We start from the raw sequence: 19,736 nt of genomic DNA on the forward strand, positions 1-19,736 counted from the left end.
TTGACAAATCAAATCAAATAAATAAATAAATAAATAGATGGTGGGCTGGGTGTGACAGGATTCCTAACAAAATGTTGTCTTCTTGCAGAAGCCCTGGTTGTGGGATCTCCGTGAATGTTGGGTTGGGTACCCCCAGCAGGTAAGGAGTCAGGAGACATTCGAACCAGGGGTGGCATTCAAATTTTTTTAAACTAACAGTTCTGTGGGCGTGGCTTGGTGGGTGTGACTTGGTGGGCATGGCATGCTTGGTGGGCATGACATGGCTTGGTAGGTGTGGCATGGCGGGCATGGCAGGGGAGGATATACCGCAAAACCCCCCTTCCCTCCCCACCCCACTAATCTGCTTTCCAGCTCCGTTCTCCTGTGCAGGGCAACCAAAGAAGACCCAGCTGATCATGGCTTGGTGGCTGTAGTGTTCTGAGGGCGTGGCTTGGTGGGCGTGGCAGGAAGGATACTGCAAAATGCCCATGCCCTCCCCACCCACTAACCTGCTTTCCAGCTCCATTCTCCTGTGCAGGGCAACCAAAGAAGACCCAGCCGATCATGGCTTGGTGGCTGTAGTGTTCTGAGGGCGTGGCTTGGTGGGCATGGCGGGAAGGATACTGCAAAATGCCCATGCCCTCCCCACCCACTAATCTGCTTTCCAGCTCCGTTCTCCTGTGCAGGGCAACCAAAGAAGACCCAGCCGATCATGGCTTGGTGGCTGTAGTGTTCTGAGGGCGTGGCTTGGTGGGCGTGGCGGTGTTAGGTATAACATTGATACCAAATATGGTTTGGGTGAATAAATATATAAAACTTAGATATCATGGTTTAAGTGCTTATCACTTTAAGCACAATGCAGCAGGCAATTAGCCGATTAAGGTGCGGTTAGAAGTTACAATATAAGGAAGCATTAGAAGCTGGAAAGCTTACTGTGAGTTACTGACTGGCTGTCTGGCTGTAACTGTGTGCTTACTGTCACTGTCTGTCTGTAACTGGCTGTAACTGTGTGCTGCTGCGACTAACTGTGATTACTGACTGTGAGTGCCTGTGACTGAACTGTTTTTGTTTGCTACTGTTTGCTGAATATCCAGCGTTTGTTTCTCTGGAGAGTGAAACCGGAGGAGTAGAAGATATCTTTATCGGCTGATAAAGATATTGCAAGGACTCTTAACTTGGACTATACTAGTGAGTCTTACTGGATGGAAATACTGTGAATGAATTAATGGACTGAATGACAATGCTTAAACTCTAACTGGATTAAAAACTATTTAAACTACAAACAGTGTTTGTGTTCAGTGTGTGTATACTCTGGGGCCCTTCCACTCTCCTTTGGCTTCCTGGCTTGACTACTGCTGCAATACTCTGCTAGGGGTTAATCCCAAAAACCCTAACATTGGTTATGGGCCCAGCAGCATAGTCTAACTAACCAGGATTATTAGCAGAGAGAGTTGGTGTGAGTTGCACATTACTGTAAAAACAAACTGTTTTAATTAGTTTAAAATAGTCAAAATATCTGAAGAGCAATGGCACAAGTAAATTTGTCACAACTGTCCATGATATCCAGGCTGGATGGAACAAACTATGTTTCATGGTCAATGAAATGTAGTTTACTTCTACGCAGAGAAGGTTTGTGGGACATTATAGCAAACCCACCAGATGTGAGTAGCTGGGATCCTGCTAATGATGATGATAAAGAAAAGTTACAAGACTTTAAATTAAAGAATGAGCAGGCTTTATGCATCATAGGACTGACTCTATGTGATCAGCAGCTTGTCCATATTCGTGGAGAAGAAAATGCTGCAAACTGCTGGGAGAACCTCAGGAAGATTTATGTTCGGGACAGTGTAGGAGCACATATAAATCTTACACGGAAGCTTTTCGAACGCATCTTCAGAGGAATGGAGATATGTTAGTTCATTTAAACTGTATGAAGAGCATTTTTCAAGATTTGCAAGAAAAAGAGCTTATATTTAATGAACTGCAACAAGTCTACATAATATTATCTTCATTAGATCAAAGCTATGATGACTATGTGACTTCGTTGGAAGTATTGCCAAAAGAAAGCCTCTCATTAACCGAGATTACAGGCAGGCTACTAGAAGAAGCCAGAAGAAGGCGTGGCGTGACGAGCTGAGAGAAGATAAGAAAGAAGAGAAATTATCTTCAAAGTTTGAAAGAAATCAGCAAAGCAAAGTACAGCACCTGGAAGAAGAGAATTTATCTTCAACAGCATACACAATTAAAAAGTGTTTTAATTGTGGAGGCAGAGGACATTTGGCAAGATTCTGCAAAAAGAGAAAAAGCCAGAATGTAAAAAAGCCAAAGAAAGCATTTGAACTAGCCACGTTTAGCAACTCTGATGTGAAGAATAATTTATGGGTGGTTGACAGTGGCGCATCCCACTGCATCACAAGAGATAAGACAAAATTTATAAAAATGTCTACAAGTTCTCAACATATATCTCTTGCCAATGGCTGGAACCTGAAAGCGAAAGGTCAAGGTTTTGCACGTTGTCCGTACATAAACCAGGATATAAAAATGTTGTATGTACCGCAACTAAAGTTTAATTTGCTTTCAGTAAGGGTATTAGATAAATTAGGTTATGTAATTACTTTTAAGGATAATAATTGCATAATTGAAAAAGATAACAAAAGGGTAACTGCAGCTTTAAATGGAACATTATATGTCTTAGATAATAGTAAGAAAGGGGAGGCTCAGACTGTATTTAATAATATAAAGCCTCATGAAGAATGTATCCATTTATTGCATAGGCGTTTGGGGCATGTAAATTTTAAAATGCTAAAACGTACAGTTGAGTTATCTGAAGGAATAAGGTTAAAACCTTGTGATAAATATTTGCGTTGTAATGTTTGCTGTGAAGATAAGAGCAAGGTATTGCCTGCAAATAGGTTAAATGGTTTCAAAACAAAAGAACCTTTAGAAGTAGTATTTGCAGACATAATAGGTCCAAAGAAACCCAGTATGGGGGTGCTAGATATATACTGAGCATTATGGACCATTATTCTAGATATGGGTTTTGCTATTTAATGAAAAGCAAAACTGAAACATATCAACATTTTTTTCAATTGGCTTAGGTTTGCTGAAAGAAAGTCTAAACGTAAACTGATAACCCTGGTGACAGATAATGGCACGGAATTTATTAATAACAAATTCCAGAACAGACTTAAGATAGCTGGAATAGAGCATAAGAAGTCTGCTCCATACAGGCCAGAACATAATGCTTTTATTGAAAGAAGAGGCCAAACACTACAGGCAATGGTTAGAACAATGTTAAATGATTCTGGGTTACCTGATTCTTTGTGGGGGGAGGCTACAATGTGTGCTAATAACATATTGAACAACGTTGTTAATACAACAACAGGTGAAATACCATTTACCAGATGGCATGGCAGGAAACCTGATCTAAGTTACCTGCACACATTTGGTGCACCAGCATGGGTGCATATTCCTGCACAACTCAGAAAAAAGGGCAACATAGAGCTAAAAGATTTTTCTTCGTTGGTTATCAGGCAAACCATAGGGCATATAGATTTTGGGAGAAAGGCACATCTAAAGTGTTATGTAGTGCTAGTGCCCAATTTCTAGAACATGAAGGATGGGAGAAATTAGAACAGGATGCCAATAAAGATGTAATTATTGAATCCTATAGAAATCCCATTAGTTATCCCTGTAACTTTAAAAATAAAGTAAAGAGACAAATACAGGATGAAATAGTGCCCATAAAGGAAGAAACAGATTCAATAGCTGAACAGGATGAGGAAGATGAACAGGTAGTAGTTCAACAAAGTCCTCCTGTAAGCCCTGTAATTCCCAGAAGAACTACACGTGTATCTAGACCGCCTGATAGGTACCAGGCTAACACAGTGTGCCAGATTAATGAAGTTCCTAATTCTGTAGAAGAAATTAAAAAGTATCCTAATAAGGAAAAAGAAAGATGGTATGCAGCAATGAATAAGGAACTGAATTCATTAAGTGATATGAAGGTGTATGAAAATGCAAAATTACCTGCAGGAAAGAAATCCATTGGCTGCAAATGGATATTTAAGGTAAAAACAGATAAAGATGGTAATTTAATCCATAAGGCAAGGTTAGTAGCCCAAGGTTTTAGGCAGAATGCTAATGACTATGATGAGGTGTTTGCACCTAGTCTTAAGGCAGCAACCTTGAGGGCAGCTTTAGTGTGGGCAGCTAGTAAAAACTATATAGTTAACCATTTAGATGTGGAAACTGCTTACTTGCACGCCCATTAAAACATATTATTTATATGAAAAAACCTGTTGGTATTAAAAGTGAAAATAAGGATAATAATGATTGTTGGTTGTTAAAGAAAAGCCTCTATGGTCTAAAACAATCAGGCTATGAATGGAACCAGTATATTGTAAAGGAACTAGACAATATAGGATTTAAAGCTGGTTTAGCCGATCCATGTCTGTTTAAGAGGGAGACAAATGGGAAAGTATCATTATTATTACTATTCACAGATGACATTGCATTGATAACTGAAACTAATGATGAAGCAAATAAAATAATAGCATCATTAGGAAAGAGAATAAAGATCAAGCAATTAGGGAGATAAAGAAGTATCTCGGTTTGAATATAAAGAAAACACGGAAAGGTTTTAAGATATCTCAGGAAGATAAGATAAGCAAATTACTAAAAGATTACAAGATGGAGCTTTGTAAGCCAGCTAAGACTCCAATGAGTCAGGAGTTTAGCAACACTGATGAACAAAGCCCTGAATTTGATAAGGTGATTTATCAATCTTTAATTGGTAGTTTGAGTTATATTAGTAATTGGTCTAGACCAGATATATCGTACTGCGTGAATCAGTTGGCTAGATTCAATTCTGCACCATGTGAAAGACACTGGATTGCAGCTAAGAGGATATTAAGATATCTTAAAAAGACAATGAATTATTCATTGTATTTAGAACCAAAAGGGTGATTTAATTTTGAGTGCTTATGCAGATGCTAGTTTTGCATCAGAAAGAGACACTAGAAAGTCGACTTCAGGAACAGCCATAATGCTGGGTAATACATTAATAGGCTGGAAGTCAATAAGACAACAGCATATAAGTTTGTCTACTATGGAGGCAGAATTCTCCTGTTTATCATTGTTATGTACAGAATTAATAATGTATAAACAAATGTTAATTGATATAGGTATAACTGTAGATTATCCTATAATTATACATGAAGATAATCAGGCAGCAATTCAAATGGCCACAAATATTGGAGTAAAAACAAGGTGCAAGCATACAGATCTAAGATACCTAAACGTGAGACAATCTGTAAGAAGTAAGATGATTCAGCTAGAGTACTGTATGTCGGAGGACAATTTAGCTGATAATTTTACTAAAGCCCAAGGTGCCAGTAAGCACCAGGAGAGTTGTGAAAAATATGGGATAAGATTGTAAAGGAATTATATATTTATTTCACCCAAAAGGGGAGTATGTTAGGTATAACATTGATACCAAATATGGTTTGGGTGAATAAATATATAAAACTTAGATATCATGGTTTAAGTGCTTATCACTTTAAGCACAATGCAGCAGGCAATTAGCCGATTAAGGGTGCGGTTAGAAGTTACAATATAAGGAAGCATTAGAAGCTGGAAAGCTTACTGTGAGTTACTGACTGGCTGTCTGGCTGTAACTGTGTGCTTACTGTCACTGTCTGTCTGTAACTGGCTGTAACTGTGTGCTGCTGCGACTAACTGTGATTACTGACTGTGAGTGCCTGTGACTGAACTGTTTTTGTTTGCTACTGTTTGCTGAATATCCAGTGTTTGTTTCTCTGGAGAGTGAAACCGGAGGAGTAGAAGATATCTTTATCGGCTGATAAAGATATTGCAAGGACTCTTAACTTGGACTATACTAGTGAGTCTTACTGGATGGAAATACTGTGAATGAATTAATGGACTGAATGACAATGCTTAAACTCTAACTGGATTAAAAACTATTTAAACTACAAACAGTGTTTGTGTTCAGTGTGTGTATACTCTGGGGCCCTTCCACTCTCCTTTGGCTTCCTGGCTTGACTACTGCTGCAATACTCTGCTAGGGGTTAATCCCAAAAACCCTAACAGGCGGGAAGGATACTGCAAAATGCCCATGCCCTCTCCACCCACTAACCTGCTTTTCAGCTCCATTCTCCTGTGCAGGGCAACCAAAGAAGACCCAGCCGATCAGCTGGGACTCGGTGAGAGGCAGAGAATAGATGGGAGTGGGGCCAGTCAGAGGTGGCATTTGTCGGGTCTCCAAACTACTCAAAATTTCCGCTTTTGGTTCTCCAGAACTGGTCAGAACTGGCTTGAATACCACCTCTGATTCTGTCCCTCCTTTGGCATTTGTTCTTTAAAGATGTTATTCCACCAGTTTTTTGATCTTAGTGTAACTCTTGTCCCGTGGCGAGTTGGCAGCTCGTATCATAGGAGAAGACCAAAAGCCCCTCCTTTTGGGGGGTGGGTGGGTGAGGGGGGAAGGAAGGCAGGAGTAGGAGGCAAGGGAAGAAAGGGGGTGATGTTTGGGGCGTCCCTGGGAAGGTCGACCTGGAGCAGGGAAAGTGGCTGTGGATGCCCCCAGCTGACCGGAGCCCGGAGGAGGCATCTGAACTCGGTTCTACCACGGGGGGCTCATATGCCACCTCCTGCCCAGGGGAGGGGAGACAGACCGCATCGATCAAGATCAAAGGTGGACAATTTTTTTTACTACCAGTTCTGTGGGTGTGGCTTGGTGGGTGTGACTTAGTGGGCATGGCATGCTTGCTGGGCGTGGCATGGCTTGGTGGGTGTGGCATGGTGGGCATGGCAGGGGAAGGATATTGCAAAATTCCCAATCCCACCTCACCACACTAACCTGCTTTACAGCTCCGTTCTCCTGTGCAGGGCAACGAAAGAAGACCCAGCCAATCAACTGTTGACTCGGGAGGCAGGGGGTTGGTGGGGCCAGTCAGAGGCGGGATTTGCCGGTTCTCTGAACGACTCAAAATTTACGCTACCGGTTCTCCAGAACCGGCTGAATCCCACCTCGGATTGGAACGAACATTTCTTTAGAAAAGTCTTCATCCATTAGCAACCCCTTTTGCAGGAGACCTGCAATACAGATAGTCGTCAAATTACAATGCTTCACTTAGCGACCGTTTGAAGTTATAACGGCACCGGAAAAAGTGACTTATGAGTTCGCACTTGTGACCATTGTGGCATTGCTCATGGTCACGGGATCAAAATTCAGATGCTCTGCCCCGACTTGTATTTACGATGGTCGCAGTGCCCTGGGTGGTTGTGGAGGGGAGTGTCACGCAATTCCCGTTTGCGACCATCTGACCAGCAAAGTACACGAAGGAAGTGATATTCGTTTTACAACCGGGTGACTAACTTAACGACCGCATCGATTCGCTTAAACAACCGTGAACATCGTAAAAAGGGGGCAAATTCATGAAGAACTGTCTCGCTCAGCAACAGAGATTTGGGGCTCCATTGGGGTCGTAAGTGGAGGACTACCTGTCGCTGTAAGTTGAGGACTGTCTCTAATAGAATGAAATGCTTTTTTAAAAAAAGATTAAAATTACCCTTAAAGGAAAAAAAAAAGAAAATTGGGGTTCTATTGGGGTCCTAAGTTCGAGAACAACCTATTGTCAACTAAAAAAATACTTCTTTGATCTTTTTAGTTGCCAGCAGAAAGGAAGTGGGGGAAAGCAGTGCATTCCTTAAATGCTTCAGATAATTGCTAGGCAGCCGAAGCTGTTGGCGTGCAAGATTATTACTGGAGAGCATGATTGATGACTCTTGGCTATGGATGTGTCCCATTGGAAAATATACATCCAGGGGGTGAGGGGAAGACCAGGGTCAAGGGTGAAATGAATGATGTGTCTTAGAGTCGGCTGCACCCAGGTAGCGCCGGCATGTTCACTCCTAATAAATCAATTATTTTACTCTTGAGAGATGCGGCTAGAGACTTATGATTTGAATGGGGGGTGGTTTGTCGGAGTCATGGCACCTATATGATTATAGCTGAGTTTGAAAAATGCTACCCTACTTTAGTGTTTTGTCATGTGACAAACACAACTTCATTGTTGCTCTTGGGAGTTGGGATTGCACGGAGCAATTCCTCTTCCTTCCTCCTCTCCCCCTTTGTGTGTTGCAGCCTCTCCAGACGAGCATTTTTGGCTACTACCTTGTGCAGATCTCCTTCTACTGCTCCTTGCTCATCTCGCTGCCTTTTGATGTCAAACGGAAGGTAGGTGGTCTCTGGCGCAAGAAACGCGATTGGTCAGGAAACCCACCCCCCCAATTCAGATCCAAGGAGGAACACTGTTCCTTCTTTCGAGTTGATTTTCCCCCCGAGTATATATGTATTTTGTTCAACACTGGTTGTCGTGACCAGCAGTCGAATCAGAGGAGGAGGAGGAGAAGGAGGCATGGGGAATCAGGCTCAGCATCAAGGCAACCTGGGAGCTCCCAGGGGGACGAGGGAAAGGAGCTGACAGAGAGAGAGAGGAAGGTGGAACCTGGGCCATCAGCCCTCCGGTGGAGAGTCCACAGCCCCCAGGTCTGGAGGTAGCTGATGAGGAAGAGGAGGAACAGCCGGGTCCAGTGCCTGACGCACAGATGCACAGAAGGCAGAGGAGAGGAGAGCAGTGGAAATCTATGGGCCGGTCTTTGGGACGGAAGAGCCACCGCTGCTAGCTAAGCCCCACCTGAGCTCTGGGGATAAAAGGCAGGGGTTAGAGTTGAATGGGTGTGGTAAACAACTATTTGTCTCCCTGCCGGTCAGCCACTGATAGTCCGAACTTCTGAATCATGTCTGGAACTGTATCGGAATTCTTTCTGGGAATCTGTGGTGCTGAGTGTGCCTTTGGAGCGTGTGGATGTGTGTCTCCCCACTGCTGAGAAAAGAGTGGGCACATCTTCCAGGAGTGTTACGAGTGTGGAGAGAGAGAAAGAGAGACTCATGGTGTGTTGGAGCCAATCTCTAAGTGCTTTCCACAGGCACTTAGAGGTTTTGTTAGCCTGCTGTGTGTGTGAGAGAGAGACCTTTTGCCAGGGTTGCTGGCTCTCCTAACAAAGGGGACGGGTAGAGAGCTTATCATGTTTGTAAGCCGGGTCAGAACACTGGTGCTCGTCTCATCAATACGACTCGGGCCAGCTGATTTTAAAACCACACAATCAATCGATCAAAAAGTTTAAAAAAACATGGATGCTAATTTGGCATCTCTACAGGTGCAATGCATCTATATAGTACTAAAACCTTGCTACGATCTTTAAGGAGGCAAAATAATGCGCTGCAGGGCTGCCATTTTTGAACCAGGGTACCTCAAAATGAGCTAACTTACAGAATGTGCCCCAAATCCAGGACCCGGGACTGACAAGGGGATGAAATTAGGGAAAGTGGGGATCGCTTCACTGCTACTGGCTGCTGCTGCCAGTCACATGAACTTCATTCGCAATGTTCTGTGACAGTTTCCCAGCCAGTCTTGCAATCCCTTGCTACCTCCCTGACTCAGCAGCAGCCTCTTATCTGCCTGCTGGGAAGGGAAGGGAGGGATATGGGGAAGGGATGGGAAGAGATGAAGGGAAGGGATGAGGGAAAGGGAGGGGAAGAGATCAAAGGGAGGGGAGGGATGAGGGGAAGGGAAAGGGAGGGGAGGAGAGGGATGAGGGGAAGGAAGGAAAGAGATGAAGGGGAGGGGGAGGGAAGAGATAAGGGGAAGGGATGGGAAGAGATGAAGGGATGAGGGGAAGAGAAAGGGAGGGGAGGAGAGGGATTAGGAGAAAGGATGGGAAGAGATGAAGGGGAGGGGAGGGATGAGGGAAGGAAAGGGAGGAGGAGAGGGATGAGGGGAAGGGAAGGAAAGAGATGAAGGGGAGGGGAGGGAAGAGATAAGGGGAAGGGATGGGAAGAGATGAAGGGATGAGGGGAAGAGAAAGGGAGGGGAGGAGAGGGATTAGGAGAAAGGATGGGAAGAGATGAAGAAGGGAGGGGAGGGATGAGAGGAATAGATGGGAAAAGATGAAGGGAAGGGGATGGGAAAGAGATGGGAAGGGAAGAGGAGATTTCCAATGCTCCTTGCCAGATTTCAACAAGAGACTCAGGGGTGAAGCTGGCAGGAAACTGTTCCCCTTCTTTTTCTACCACCCTGGGTCATTCTTGTTCTCTGTTTAGGTAAGGAAATTCCTTGAACGGTGACTCATTGGGTCACGGGCCATCTAGTTTCTCTCTAAACCCCTTCCCCAGGATGACGGGGTTTTCGGCCTCCACGAAGGAACCTCAAAATGCCTCCAGTTCAGTCCTCTCCTCTCCCTGCAGGACCTTCATGAGCAGATCGTCCACCACCTGGTCACTGTCTTCCTCATCGGCTTCTCTTTCTGCTTAAATTTCATCCGTATCGGTTCACTCGTCATGTTCCTGCACGACATTTCCGATTGTCTCTTGGAGGTAACGTGATTCTTACCGGAATCAGAGGATATTCATTCCTCTTCTAATTTGTAACTGGCTGACAAGCTGTACTCATCGAGTAGTCCTTAATGGTATTACACTACCCTCTTTCTCCCAAAATAGGACCTCCCCTGAAAGTAAGTCCTAGCTTGATTTTTACACTTGCACCCAATATAAGCCCTACCCCCAAATAAGCCCTAATTAAGATCCCACCCACTCCAGAGTGGATGAATAAAAATTAAGCTGGTGGGGGCGGGGTGGAGCTCCCTACTACTTACCTTTGGACAGTTGTGGTCTAGACTCGCACAGCCTGATATCTGCCTTGCCGGCCCATTTCTTCTGCAGCCGGCAAGGCTGGCAAGGCTTTCCTGAAGGCCTCTGTAGCTGATAACAAAGCTCTGGATCGATCCAGAGCTCTCTTATCGGCTGCAGAGGCCTTCAGGTAAGTCTTGCTGGCCACAGAATAAGAAGTTCCTGAAGGCCCTAGACAGTGAAAAGGAGGCCAGGGACGATGCACACAAGTGAGGTGCGTCAGTGGATTACATCCCATGAAAAGAAGACCTAGTGCCTTTTTTGGTGGCAAAAAAATATATGACAGGGACTTATTTTTGGGGAAACACGGTACATGATACTATTACTGGGTACTACATGTAGTCCCTAATATTACTCTTACATCTATATGGAGGGAAGGAAAGCAGTTAGGTTCTAGACAGTTCCATCTTAGGCCCAGGACTCTTCAAATATCTTCATAAATGACTATAATTTAATAATAAATTAAATAATACTATACATTTATATAATAAGTATAGTAATAATTATAATCATAATCAATTTATAAAGAGTTATCTTCATAAGTGAGCAATCAACCAGGATGGAACAGGAGTTGCCTTCGGAAGTTGTGGGAGCTTCATCACTAGAAGCTTTCAAGAAGAGACTGGACTGCCCTCGGTCAGAAATGGTGTAGGGTCTCCTGCTTGGGCAGGGGGTTGGACTACAAGATCCAGTGGTGGGATTCTACTGGTTTGGCCTGGTTCAGATGAACCGGTAGTAAAAAAAATGCTGCCATTCGGCCAAATCAGTAGTAAGTAAAGCTATTGGTTCAGCGAAACTGGTATTTCTTTTCTTTTTTTTCTCCCAACCATCAGCCGTTTTCCTACGATCAGCTGTGCTGGGATCCCCGCTCCACCTGTGATCCACTTTTTGCCTTCCTGGGCCTCAGGGAAACCTCCTGGGAGCAAAAAATGTTCTCCCAGGTACCTTCCCTGAGGCCCAGGTGGCAAACAAAAAAAATGGAGCACGGGATGTGTGGTGGTTGTTGAGGTAATTCCCCGTTAGGAGAATGAGCACATACAGGGAGACGTATAGAGAGTAGTGTTGGAATAATACACACAGAGCACACAGATACACTGTGTTAAGCCTGGATTCCCCAACGGGTGTTAAGGAAAACAAACTAAACAGAACGTGCAGCGAAGTCAGATAGGAAGACAGGTAAATGTGTGAGATAAGTTTTCTAGTTAACACGCAGTAAAAATACAGATACGCTTGTGCTATCAAAAATATAGTTTATTCCATTTAAGAATTATAGCATAGTCAAATTAACGGTCCATTAGTCATATATCAATTTCAGTCAAGTCTTGTCGGGGATACTCTATTTGCAAAGTCCGTGTTGAATAGCCAATGTCAGTTCACTTACAATAAATCAGTCCAATCTTTATTTTCTCTCCGTTGAGAAAATATCAACACTCCTTCGGCAAGAACGCAGTCATCAATCCATCAAGTAATTAGGGATCAGTAAGCCAGAGAGAGCGAGCTGCATTGCTCTTCTTATATAATGCTTTTACAACCACACCCTTAATTACATTCTTGCTGTTAAAGTTACACACACTTTAACTAACAAACCATGATACCATGTTTATTATTTTTACCCAAACCAGTTAGGGTAAACAATGTTATCCCTAACACACTGTACAGTAAATGTAGGTTTTTACTTCCAGAAAGGTTTAAGCAAAGTCCAAAATAAGCAGTCCAAAAGTCATTCACAGGTAAATCAGTCAGTTTTTCAATCCAGGGATAATCCAAATATCAAATTCCAGTGTCAAAAACAGTTCAGTATCAGACTTACATCAAATCCAGTAATATCAATCAATTAGGAAAAATGGAGCAACAGCAATACTTTCCAACAGAAGGAAACAGAGATACATTCAGACACACTCTCTTCTGAGACTAAGACTAAAACAACCCAGGTTTCTGGCTCCATCTTATGGCTGTTTGAGTAACCACACCCAATTGCATGCTCTTGCATTCCCTTAAAGATATAGTACTAAAATGTTTATCCTGGTTTATATATTTCTAACCCAAATAGCTGTTAGGTGACTCATATTCCTAACAGTGGTGCACAAAACAAGCCACACCTACCCAGCCACATGGCCACGCCCACCTAGCCACTTACACCTAGCCACACCCACAGAACTGGTAGTAAAAATATTTGCATCCCACCCCTGACAACTCTGTTAATCTGTGAAAAACCTGTTCAGATGAGGGGAACTCATCAAATTTGCAGATGACACTAATCTGGCAGGAATAACCCCAGAAGACAAGCTCAGGATCCAGAAAGATCTTGAAAGACTTGAACAATGGGTCCTGTCCAACAAAATGAAATTTAATGGGGAGAAAAGCAAAGTTTTACACCTGGGCAGGAAAAAGCCAAAGGGACAAATACAGTTCAGGTGAAACCAGGTTCAAAAACAGGAACTGAGAAAAGGACCTTGGGAGTCCGAGTGGACGATCCCTTCAACACGAGCCAGCCGTGTGCGGCGGCAGCAGCCAAAAAAGCTAATGCAATCCTGGGTTGTACAAACAGACATAAAATCACATGAAGTTTTAGTACGGCTTTATAAAGCCTTAGTAAAGCCCCAGCCGGAATCCTGCATCTAGTTTTGGTCGCTACATTACAAAAAAGATATTGAGGTTTTTTTTGTTTTTTTTTTTTGTACTACTGTGACCAAAATTGGTTGCAATATTCCAGATGTTCCTAGGTTTTTCTTGCAAGCTAATCCATCTCCATGTTTCTCTCTGACGTTTTCCTCAAACTACAATTTCAAAAAAAAAACAACAACCCTTTTCTGCGAGGGAAGAAACTAGGCGCTGTAGTTGAGACCCTGAGAAAATGGCCACCGTCTCCTGAACACCTGGAAGCATTTGTCACAAAAAGGAACCGCGGCCATTCAAAACAATTTCCTCTCCTGTTTTTGTCTTCTCGTTTTCTCCGCAGGTCGCCAAGATGTTTACTTACCTGAAGTGGCAGAAAACGTGCGATGCCCTTTTTGTCACTTTCTCTGTGGCATTTCTGGTCACTCGCCTGGGGATTTTTCCTTGCAAGTATGTTTCGGGGATCCATGCAAAAAAGCTTTGATGGCAAAAATTGGGCGGCCGTTGTGAGTTTTTTTTTGACATCTCTCCCATCTCAGGACTCACCAGTTTAGCCTTGCTATATTCAAATGCCTATTTGAACCAGCATGTAAGCCCAACGGTCCACGATCATTGGCTCGTGGCCCATTTGGAACCTGGCTGCAGAAGTAGTGGGTGAGCATGTGTTTGTGTGCGCAGCTCCATTTGTGTCAGTGGCGGGTGTGAGTTGCGTGTACATGGAGTTGCATGCGTGCATGTTTCACCGCTTTTGGGAAAACCCTAATTAGGAGCATAAGGTAAAGGTTCCTCTTGCACATACATGCTAGTCATTTCTGGCTCTAAGGGGCTGTGCTCATCTCCGTTACAAAGCCAAAGAGCTAGCTCTGTCCGAAGACATTTCTGTGGTCATGTAGCTGGCAGGATTCAACACCTTCAAAAGCACACTGAACGCTGTTCCCTTCCCACCAAAGTAGTCCCTGTTTTTCTACTTGCATTTTAAACATGCTTTCTAATGGCTAGATTGGCAGAAGCTGGGACAAGTAATGGGAGCTCACTCCGTTACGTGGTGCTAGGGATTCGAACCGCCAAACTGCCGACCTTTCTGATCGACAAGCTCAGCATCTTAACCACTGAGTCACTGCGTCCCAATTAGGAGCATAGCTGCAGTTAATAACAATTGAACCGATAACACACCACAAAAAGTCTCACTTTAGGATTCAGGGATTTATTAGAATTTAAAGCATAGCAAACATAAACCACTTATCGCATTTTTCGGACTATAAGACAAACTCCCCCCACCCCACAAAAAGTGGGTGGAAATGTCTGTGCGCCTTATAAAGCGAATGTTGTCGAGGTCCCACCTACCTGCTGACCCCCACCCTTTGGCCTCTGCAATTTGCCTCCTTGCAGCAAACAGCAAAGAGCCTAGTCAGTTTCAGGACAGCCTGATTTATCATACACAACTGATTGGCAGTTGGATTGGTCTCCCGGAATACCAACGATCAGCTGTTCCAGGCTGCAGGGATCGTTGCCGCTGCCATCTATTGCCGCTTTTGCATATCCCATTTTCGGCTTCCACACGTCCCATTTTTGACCCGTTCCAGGTGGCGGGGATTGCTGCCTGGAACGGGCCAAAAATGGGACACATGGAGGCTGAAAATGGGGTGCGTAGAAGCCAAAAACAGGATGCACGGAGGCCGAAAATGGGGCGCGTGGAGGCGGCGATAGTTGGCAGTGGTGATGAGCAGCAGCAGCGCCTATGGGCAGCAGCGATCTCTGCAGCCTGGAACAGCTGATTGTTGGTATTCCGGGAGGCAGATCTGCTTGTGATGTGCAGATCTGGGATCCCCAATTTAAGAAATGTTCGAAGCATCTTAGAGGCCTTTAGCCCAGGTAGGGTGTCTGTTCTTCTGCAGTAAGATACTTCAACGTCAGTGTTGTCATTCAGATCATCTTGTTTTTTTCAAGCCCTAGTAGACAACCTGAATTCCTTACTGCATGGATTATACCAGTCTTAAAAAGTATGAGTAACTTTTTTTTTCTCTTCCTTTCCTCCATGGAAGAATTCTCCACAACACATATTATTATTCCATGGAAATCTACCAGCCTTTTTTCGGCTACTACTTCTTCAACGCCCTCTTGATGGTTCTTCAGCTCCTCCACATCTTCTGGTCCTATCTGATCATTCGCATGGTTTATCGATTCCTGATCTGTGGCATGGTGAGGGCAGAAATGGGCCATTTGGGGGAGGGGGTGCATGTTGGGGAGAAGGGAGAGGACCACAAACTGCTAACACTCCACCCCAAATGCCAGCTGCATCAGGAAGGAGACAACTTCTTGCCAAATATTTACCTGGCTTGTAGAAAGAAAAACTCTACATAACTGAATCTGTTCCTGAATTGAATCGTTGTTTCCTGCCTTCGCAAAATGTGGGCTCATAAATTTTGCTATCAAAAAGGCATTGAGAAATGAAGCTGGCCACCTGAGGCCTTAATCGTGGGCGTGGGAAGGCTCGGCACGTCATGGGAACAGAATCATTCCCAGCACTTCTTCTATGGCCAGGAGCCAGACAAAGGATGCAAATGACCAGCGGTTTGCAAGGAGTATAAATCCTTCCATTCCACACCATCCAGTCAGAGCTGAAGAAGCTTCTTGGATGAGAAGCAAAAGGTCTTCAAAGAAAAAACAAACTCCAGCTGCCTCCCGAAAAACCTTTGGGACTACTGTGACCTGGATGGCTGAGAATCTGCATAGACACCCAGGCACAAACTGAGCAACGTGGTGCATGCAGTACAATTCAGGCAGCCCTGTGCAGATCTGGACGTTGGGGAAACAAAACAGCCACTTCACAAACGCATGGCACAACCTAGGAGAACAAACCCATCCGGTCTGGATTCAGCAGTCCATCTGCATTTCAAAGACAAAGGCCTCACTTTTGAAGACAGAAAAGTCCATGTTTTGGACAGAGAAGACCGCTGGCTTGAAAGAGGGGTCAAAGAGGCCATAAGTGAGTGGGAGGGAATACGACATCCTCTATCTTCAGATTATAACATAGTCCTTTCAACAGTTCCAAGGCAGCTCCACATCATTTGCAGCCAGCGAGGGGGATCCCGGCACAGCTGATCGTCAGAATAGCTGATAGTTGGGAGGAAAAAAAACCAGTTTGGCTGAACCGGTAGCTGATTTTTTACTACAGGTTCAGCCAAATGGTAGCATTTTTTACTTCGCTAAGCAGACCACTGTAAATCGAGGACTATCCGTAAAATGGATTCCAAAATGTACAATCCAGAGATCGGCCATGGACCAGTACTGTGGGTCTCAGAGCCAAAGCTTCAGGAGAAGGGCATGACCATGGTTAGGTGTTTTGAAGGTTCGGGGAGATGTCAGGGGTAACATGGAAGTTGTGATGACCCAAAGGGGCATGGCACAAAGGCAACACAGTCAGATAATCAGGAGGAGTCCCTTTATTAGCTCCAACTTTGTTCCCAATGTCCAGGTTACTTTTTGGGCTGGAGAAAAACTCTCCCAGGAACAGCCTTTGGCTGCAGAGAATCAAGTCCAAAACACGGTCAACAAAAACTGTAAGTCCAATCAAGCCAAAATGAGGTAATTAGTCCGGCAGGGCAGGACCAGGAATTCCAGAATTCCATGGCAATAACTCAACACGGTTGGGAAGATGCCAGGAACACAGATAAACCAAAGTCAACACAATAGAAACTCATATTTGCTCCCAGCAGCTGCCGCACTCAGCATGCATCTCTTTTACTCTCGTTCCCAGGTGTGGCTAATGAAGGGAATCAGGGCCCTTTCCTCCCCTGTAAGCCATGCAACCCACATTGCTCTCTTTTCCGTTCCTCCCTGCGTGCTCTAGGATGAAGAGGTGGGCCTCTCACCTTGTTCTACCTCTCCCCTGTTCTGCTCAGCCAGACTTTGCCCTTCTCCAGTTTCCTCCACAGCCAACAGAGCCACACTCCCACTCCCTGCCAGCTGTTTGGCTTCCTCCACCGAATCAGATTCGGACAGGGGCATGACAGAAGTCTTCTTAGCCTTGCAGGAGGTTAAAGCTCCCATGACCCCTTAAAACATGGGTAGCCTCTCCCCCTAGAGAGCCCTGGGCTTGTTTGAAGGCCACAGAAGCCTGGTGTGTGGCCCTCAGGTTGAACAACAGTTGTGTATCCTTGATGGAAGAGGCCACCTCCATGTCCCCCAGCCCACCAAAGATTTCTGCCTTCCGGTGGTCTCCAGCCCCTCGGTTTCTCTTTTGCAGATGGAAAAGGACCTGCGGAGCCAATCAGAGGGCAGCGAGGATGAGGTGGGCCACCGCGAGATGGAGCAGAAAAACGGCACCAAGGGTCCCCAGCCCGACCGCCAATCACCTGGAGTCACCCAGAGAGCGTTCGTGCACACAAACGGGAATTCCTTCTCTGGCATTCCCACCCAAGCCAAATAGCCCCAGCCTGCTCCTCGTTGCTGCTCTGCCCCTCCCCAGCCCTCCCCTCTGACCTCCTAGACTTGGAAGGGGGTATCGCTCAAGCACACCACCCCCGCAACCCGACTCCCGCCCCAAAGTTGTTTGCCCAGTTCGGTCGCTCATTGCCTGATCGTCCAAGGACCCTCCGAAGCTCAGGGGCAGCAAGAAGCCGACAAGCGTCTGGAAGACCGGGAGCGATCCTGGAAGGGTTCTCTCAGAGTGGGGGGAGGAGGGGGAGGGTATGGGTAGCCCAGCCCCGAGTAGGAGATGGTGATCCCCCGCAAGCAATGGTGGAGTCTCCTGAGAGCTACGCCTTGGGCAAGGGGAGAACGATGGTGAGAAGGTGCGCTTGGGGCATCAGCTTTCGAATGGGATGATTCACCATGCTCAATCCACCATGGCCAATTCACCGTGGCCAATTCACCGTGGCCAATTCACCGTGGCCAACTCTCTGCAGGATAATCTAGCTGTTCAATTTCATTCTTGAAAACAGTTAAAAGCATTATTTTAATTTTTGTTCTTCCCATTTCATTCTGCCCAGTGGTGGGATTCAATTTTTTTTTACTACCGGTTCTGTGGGCGTGGCTTGATGGGTGTGGTGTGGCTTGGTGGGCATGGCTCGGTGGGCATGGCAGGGGAGGATATACTGCAAAATCCCCATTCCCACCCCACCCCACTAATCTGCTTTCCAGCTCCGTTCTCCTGTGCAGGGCAACCAAAGGAGACCCAGCCAATCAACTGGGACTCAATGGGAGGCAGGGAAGAGATGGGGTTGGTGGGGCCAGTCAGAGGTGGCATTTGCCGGGTCTCCAAACTACTCAAAATTTCTGCTACTAGTTCTCCAGAACTGGTCAGAATTGGCTTGAAGACCACCTCTGATTCTGTCCCTCCTTTGGCATTTGTTCTTTAAAGATGTTATTCCACCAGTTTTTCGATCTTAGTGTAACTCTTGTCCCGTGGCGAGTTGGCAGCTCGTATCACAGGAGAAGACCAAAAGCCCCTGCTTTTTGGGGGGTGGGTGGGTGAGGGGGGAAGGAAGGCAGGAGTAGGAGGCAAGGGAAGAAAGGGGGTGATGTTTGGGGCGTCCCTGGGAAGGTCGACCTGGAGCAGGGAAAGTAGCTGTGGATGCCCCCAGCTGACCTTAGCCCGGAGGAGGCATCTGAACTTGGTTCTACCACGGGGGGCTCATATGCCACCTCCTGCCCAGGGGAGGGGAGACAGACCGCATCGATCAAGATGAAAGGTGGACTATTAATTCCCCCAATGGGCCACATGGGAAACTGAGACCGGACTCCATTCTGCTCAATATCAATCTTAGCGCTTTGATCAAATCTACGTTATCTGGTTTTCATTAGTGGCCGTTGGTAAGAATGCATGTTAATGCCTTTATTTGCCTTTAAACAATCAATCAGTGGAACGGCTTGCCACCAGAGGTTGTGGCTGCTCCAACACTGGAGATTCTCAAGGAGAGAGTGGCCAGAACAGAAGAGGGTCTCCTCTGAAGCAGGGGGTTGGACTAGAAGACCTCCGAGGCCCTTCCAACCCTATTATGGTCTGCTCCATCACTTTTAAGAAAAGACTGGAAGGCTATTTATCCGGGATGGAGTAGGGTCTCTTGCTTAAGTTGGGACTAGATGACCTCCAAGGTCCCTTCCAATGCCGTGACTCTGCTCATTCTGTTATTTGATTTCTGGCTTCTGACTGACCTCACTCGGGTCAGAGAGAGAGACAGAAAAACGCCCGGTGACAAGGACATTAAGAGAGACTACCCTTTTGTGTGCGAGGCAATTTTGCCAACCACTGGGCTGGGGACCACTGGTGGTCCGTGAGAAAATTCTGGTGCTCCACAGAGAAATGTTCCCCCCCCCAAAGCAATTAATCCAGGCTGTGCAGGAACACAAGGCTGCCCCGCCCACATGG

General features: G+C 45.4%; 1 protein-coding gene across 2 annotated transcripts in view; it reads left to right on the forward strand.

Moving 5' to 3' along the window:
* CERS4 (ceramide synthase 4) overlaps positions 1–18,327 on the forward strand; it is a 42,710-nt gene extending 24,383 nt beyond the window's left edge. For both annotated transcript variants that reach the window (XM_087948793.1, XM_087948794.1), the window contains exons 6-11: positions 89–139; positions 8,147–8,239; positions 10,310–10,438; positions 13,710–13,816; positions 15,409–15,565; positions 17,613–18,327. In XM_087948793.1, coding sequence (XP_087804919.1) covers positions 89–139; positions 8,147–8,239; positions 10,310–10,438; positions 13,710–13,816; positions 15,409–15,565; positions 17,613–17,795 — 720 coding nt within the window. In that variant the 3' untranslated portion in view covers positions 17,796–18,327. The remainder of the gene's footprint in view (positions 1–88; positions 140–8,146; positions 8,240–10,309; positions 10,439–13,709; positions 13,817–15,408; positions 15,566–17,612) is intronic.
* Positions 18,328–19,736: the final 1,409 nt, after the last annotated feature.

Source organism: Notechis scutatus, unplaced genomic scaffold, assembly GCF_049901735.1.
Source record: "Notechis scutatus isolate UNSWTSFEM ecotype Mainland unplaced genomic scaffold, rNotScu1.2 NSCUSCF20, whole genome shotgun sequence".
Taxonomy (NCBI): Eukaryota; Metazoa; Chordata; class Lepidosauria; order Squamata; family Elapidae; genus Notechis; species Notechis scutatus.